The sequence below is a fragment of the Anolis carolinensis genome, chromosome 6, assembly GCF_035594765.1.
Source record: "Anolis carolinensis isolate JA03-04 chromosome 6, rAnoCar3.1.pri, whole genome shotgun sequence".
NCBI lineage: Eukaryota > Metazoa > Chordata > Lepidosauria > Squamata > Dactyloidae > Anolis > Anolis carolinensis.
In genome coordinates this window covers 4,331,690-4,336,689 of record NC_085846.1, presented here as the reverse complement: position 1 = coordinate 4,336,689, position 5,000 = coordinate 4,331,690, and the positions used below count along the sequence as shown (strand labels likewise).

At 42.2% G+C, this 5,000-nt stretch overlaps 1 protein-coding gene across 1 annotated transcript in view; it reads left to right on the top strand.

The window, feature by feature from the left end:
- Positions 1–5,000, top strand: part of tnk1 (tyrosine kinase non receptor 1) — a 50,532-nt gene that overhangs the window by 36,722 nt on the left and 8,810 nt on the right. Inside the window, exons 8-9 of the mRNA XM_062983927.1 lie at positions 3,786–3,932; positions 4,560–4,654. Of these exons, the coding sequence (XP_062839997.1) occupies positions 3,786–3,932; positions 4,560–4,654 (242 nt within the window). The remainder of the gene's footprint in view (positions 1–3,785; positions 3,933–4,559; positions 4,655–5,000) is intronic.

Genomic DNA, 5,000 nt, shown 5'->3' with positions numbered 1-5,000 from the left:
TTCATAGCATTGGACTAGGGTGCCTTGCCGAACTACAGCTCCCAGGATCCCATAGTATTGACTTTCTTTTTTTTTCTCATTTTATGTTGTGTATTGCACATTTAATACAAACATTCATACCTACACATCATTTATCTCTTATCACATTTCTCAGTCATCTTCCCATCTATATTGTCTACTCACATATCTAATATATCATCATTCTATTCATTCTTTTTCCCCTTACCCTCTCCCACCCCACTCCCTTCCCCCCACCCCTACCCTATACCGCAATTCCATTAGAAATTTAAACTCCAACCATGAGCACAACTTTTCCCATTTCTGTACAATATTTACATTGGCTTCGCCTCTTTTTATCCAATCTGAATATATTGTCCATTTCTCTTTAACTTTCCTCATTTTTATCTTCCTTCTTATCCTCAGAGGTTACATTTGCAATAATTTCTGATTGAACCTGGTCAAACAAATAATTATTCCAATTCACCATATTCCACTTTTTTTTCATCTCTCCAGCCCCATGCTATTACTGCCTTCCCTGCAAGAATCATAGCTTTGAATAGATCTTGGTGTTTTACCTTAATCTTATTGTTCCCTAATATCCCCATCAACATTAATTCCATGTTTACTTGGAGTGATATTCTGAATAATTCTTCTATTTTCCCCGTTATTTTTTCCCAAAATGTTTTTACCCTTGGACATTCCCACCACATGTGGGCATACCATTCCTTGCTTACTCCACAATGCCAACATGTTGAATTTTTGTCCCTGATCATATTTGCTAATTGTGCTGGGGTGCGGTACCATTTCCATATGAATTTCCTTTCCATTTCTTTGTACTTCTCGATTTTAATTTTTGTGGCCTCTCTTTTTAAGTTCTCTATTGTTTGTCTTGTAAGTACCCCCTCTTTTTGCCATCGGTCTTGTAATGTTCTTATGATATATTCCTCATCTTTGGTCATCGCTTTGTATATTACTCCCACCAGCCCTTTCTCTGAAGTCTGTGCTTTCTTAATTATGTGTTCCATCATACTCTCCTTAACTATACATTCTCCATATTTCCCTTGTTTCAGTTTATTATATAGTCCCAATATCTTAATCCAATTTTTATCTCCCATCTTATCTATTATTCTGTTTATGGGGATAAGATGGCCGTTCATATCGTATAAATCTTTAATCCTCCATAGTATTGACTTTCCTGCCAAACGACACCTCCCAGGATTCCATACCATGGAGTTTCCTGCCAAACCACAACTCCCAGGACCCTATTAATTCCATAACATGGAGCTATGGTTTCTTGCCAAACTACAACTCCCAGGACTCCATAGCATGAAACTATGGTGCCTTGCTGAACTACAGCTCCCAGGATTCCATAGCATGGCATTTCTTGCTGTACTACAACTCCCAGAATTCCATAGCATGCCGCTATGGTTTCTCGTTAAACTACAACTTCCAGGAATCCATACCGTTGAACTATGGTGCCTTGCCAAACTACAACTCCCAAGATTGCATAGCATTGGACTATGGTGTCTTTTCCAAACAACTACTCCCAGGAGTTCATAGCATAGAGTTACTCGCCAAACTACAGCTCCCAGAAATTGATAGCAATGAGCTATGGTTTCTCAATACAAATCCTGTAGCATTGAACTATTGTGCCTTGCCAAACTACAGCTCCCAAGATTCCTTACCATGGAGTTTCTCAGCAAGCTACAACTCCCAGGAATCCATAACATTGAACTATGGTGACTTGCCAAACTACTACTTCCAGGATTCCATAGCATGGAGTTTCTCACCAAACTGGAACTCCCAGGAATCCATAGCATTGAGCTATGGTTTCTCGCCAAGCTACAACTCCTAGAAATACGTAGCCTTGAACTATGGTGCCTTGCCAAACTGCAGCTCCCAGGATTCCTTAGCATGGAGTTTCTCGCCAAACTACAACTCGTTGAATTCCATAGCATGGTGCTATGGTTTCTTGCCAAACTACAACTTCCAGGGATCCATAGCATTGAGCTATGGCTTCTCACCAAGCTACAACTCCCAGAAATCTGTAGCATTGAACTATGGTGCCTTGCCAAACTACAGCTCCCAGGATTCCTTAGCATGAAGTTTCTCGCCAAACTACAACTCGCTGAATTCCATAGCATGGTGCTATGGTGCCTTGCCAAACTACAACTCCCAAGAATCCATAGCATTGAGCTATAGTTTCTCACCAAACTACAACTCCCAGGAATCTGTAGCATTGAACTATGGTGCCTTGCCAAACTACAGCTCCCAGGATTCCTTAGCATGGAGTTTCTCGCCAAACTACAACCCGCTAAATTCCATAGCATGGTGCTATGGTTCTTGCCAAACTACAACTCCCAGAAATCCATGGAATTGTCATAGCGCGCGGTTTGGATAAACACACATGCAGCGGAAGATCAACGAAGAACTGGCACCAATAAAGAGGCTGAAGCCTGTTTGGCTATCTACAAAAGATTTACTAACAAATGGAAAACTCTCAAGAAGATATGTACAGACAGAGTGCAGAGAGGCAGAGAGCAGAGAGTAGACAGATAACACAAGGAGCTATTTATAACCACCTCTGCTGTCTGATGCAATACACAGTTAACTCTTTATACACCAAACTACAACTCCCAGGAATCCATAGCGTTGACGTATCGTTTCTCACCAAACTACAACTCCCAGGAATCTGTAGCATTGAACTGTGGTGCCTTGGCAAACTACAACTCCCAAGGATCCATAACATTGAGCTATGGCTTCTCGCCAAGCTATAATTCCCAGAAATCTGTAGCATTGAGCTATAGTTTCTCGCCAAACTACTATTCCCAGGATTCCTTAGCATGGAGTTTCTCGCCAAACTACAACTCCCAGGAATCCATAGCATTGAGCCATGGCAGTTCATTCTGCAGCATGAGATGCTCCCCTAGTGAACTGGACTGTATTCTGGTTTCTAATAATAACAATAATAATAATAATAATAATTATTATTATTATTATTATTATTATTATTATTATTATTATTATTATTTTATTATGACACAGCAAACAAGATAGATATGCTGGGTTTCGTATCACAAAATCACGAGTCAAACACTTCCCAAGTGTCTAGGACTGTGTGATGTATTTTCGGATGATGCGTGCAGATCCCAGTAGGGTGGCCTTTTGCGGTTAGCAAATCGTAATTTTGTCAATGTCTATTGTTTCCAAATGCTGGCTGAGATCTTTTGGCACGGCACCCAGTGTGCCCATCACCACCGGGACCACCTGCACTGGTTTCTGCCAGAGTCTTTGAAGTTCAATCTTGAGGTCCTGATTGCGGCTGAGTTTTTCCTGTTGTTTTTCATCAATGCGACTGTCACCTGGGATGGCGACATCAATGATCCAAACCTTGTTCTTTTCCACAACTGTGATGTCTGGTGTGTTGTGTTCCAGAACTTTGTCAGTCTGGATTCGGAAGTCCCACAGTATCTTTGCGTGCTCATTTTCCAAGACTTTTGCAGGTTTGTGGTCCCACCAGTTCTTTCCTGCTGGGAGGTGGTACTTGAGGCATAAGTTCCAATGAATCATTTGGGCCACATAGTTGTGCCTCTGTTTGTAGTCTGCCTGTGCAATTTTCTTACAGCAGCTGAGGAGATGATCAATGGTTTTGTCGGTTTCCTTGCATAGTCTGCATTTTGGGTCTTATTATTATTATTATTATTATTATTATTATTATTATTATTATTATTCATAATGTAACTATTTGTTGCTCTCTTCCTTCCCTTCCTTCTCCTCAATTCCAGATCATGCAGAAGATTGACAGGGAAGGAGGGCGCCTGGAACGTCCGGCCGATTGTCCGAGGGCGATTTACGCCTTGGCCCTAAAATGCTGGGCCCACAACCCGGAGGAGAGACCCCAATTTCGGGAAATCGTCAGCCTTCTGCAGGAGGTAAGAGAGAGAAGAATATCGTGGAGGGACGATGGGAGTTGTAGTCCAAGGATTACTTCTATATCAGACTTGGGCCATCTTTCTGGGTGTTTTGGACTCCAACTCCCATCATTCCTAACAGCCTCAGGCCCTTTCCTTTTGCCCCTCCGCCGCTTAAGCAAAAGGAAGGGGCCTGAGGCTGTTAGGAATGATGGGAGTTGGAGTCCAAAACACCTGGAAGATGGCCCAAGTTGGCCCATGCCTGGTCTACACTCGTATTTTTTTTAAAAATATTCTCTTTTGGAACGAAAAATGAAATATTTAAGACGAAGCGTTCCTATGCCTACTCTCCTCCTACATTATTTCTCGAAGTTATATAATGGATAAACTTTGTTTTTTATGTAAGACTATACGTAACCATTTCTGGTTATTGTTTCTCCATAAATGGGAAATAGAATGCTTGGGATAACAATAATGTTCCCAACGGTCGGGGATTCTGAGACATAAAGTCCAAAGTCTCCGGAAGGCCTAATGCAAGAATCTCCAGTGCAGTTTGGCCTCACTTGAACTCAATGCTATATGATCCTGGGAGTTGTAGTTTGGAGAGTAACTTTTGCATTAACCCATTACTATCTGCTTTCTTTCCAGCTCCGTCCAAAGGAAGTCAAGGCTTTGCAGGACTTGAATGAGCCCGGCTGGCTACGGCTGGAGGCCAACGATGCCATCACGGTTATCGAAGGCAGGTGAGAGTGTGGATGATGGGACCTGTTTCCATCCCAGCCTTGGAAGCCCATCACTTGCACAGTATTCCCTTGCTGACCTGAGTTCCCTTGCTTGATTAATATCACTCCTACCGGTAGTTATGTATTAATTTTTTAACATATTCGTCTATATTTAGCAGCAGGTGATGTAACTCTTATGTTAGAAGAATATCCTTGTGGGAGGCTCCTCTCATGTTCCTGTACAGGGAGCTAGAGCTGACATACAGGAGCTCACCCTGCTCTCCAGATTCGAACCACCAACCTTTCAGTCATCCGTCCTGCTGGCACAAGGGTTTAACCCATTGCTCCACTAACCCAGGGGCTCCAC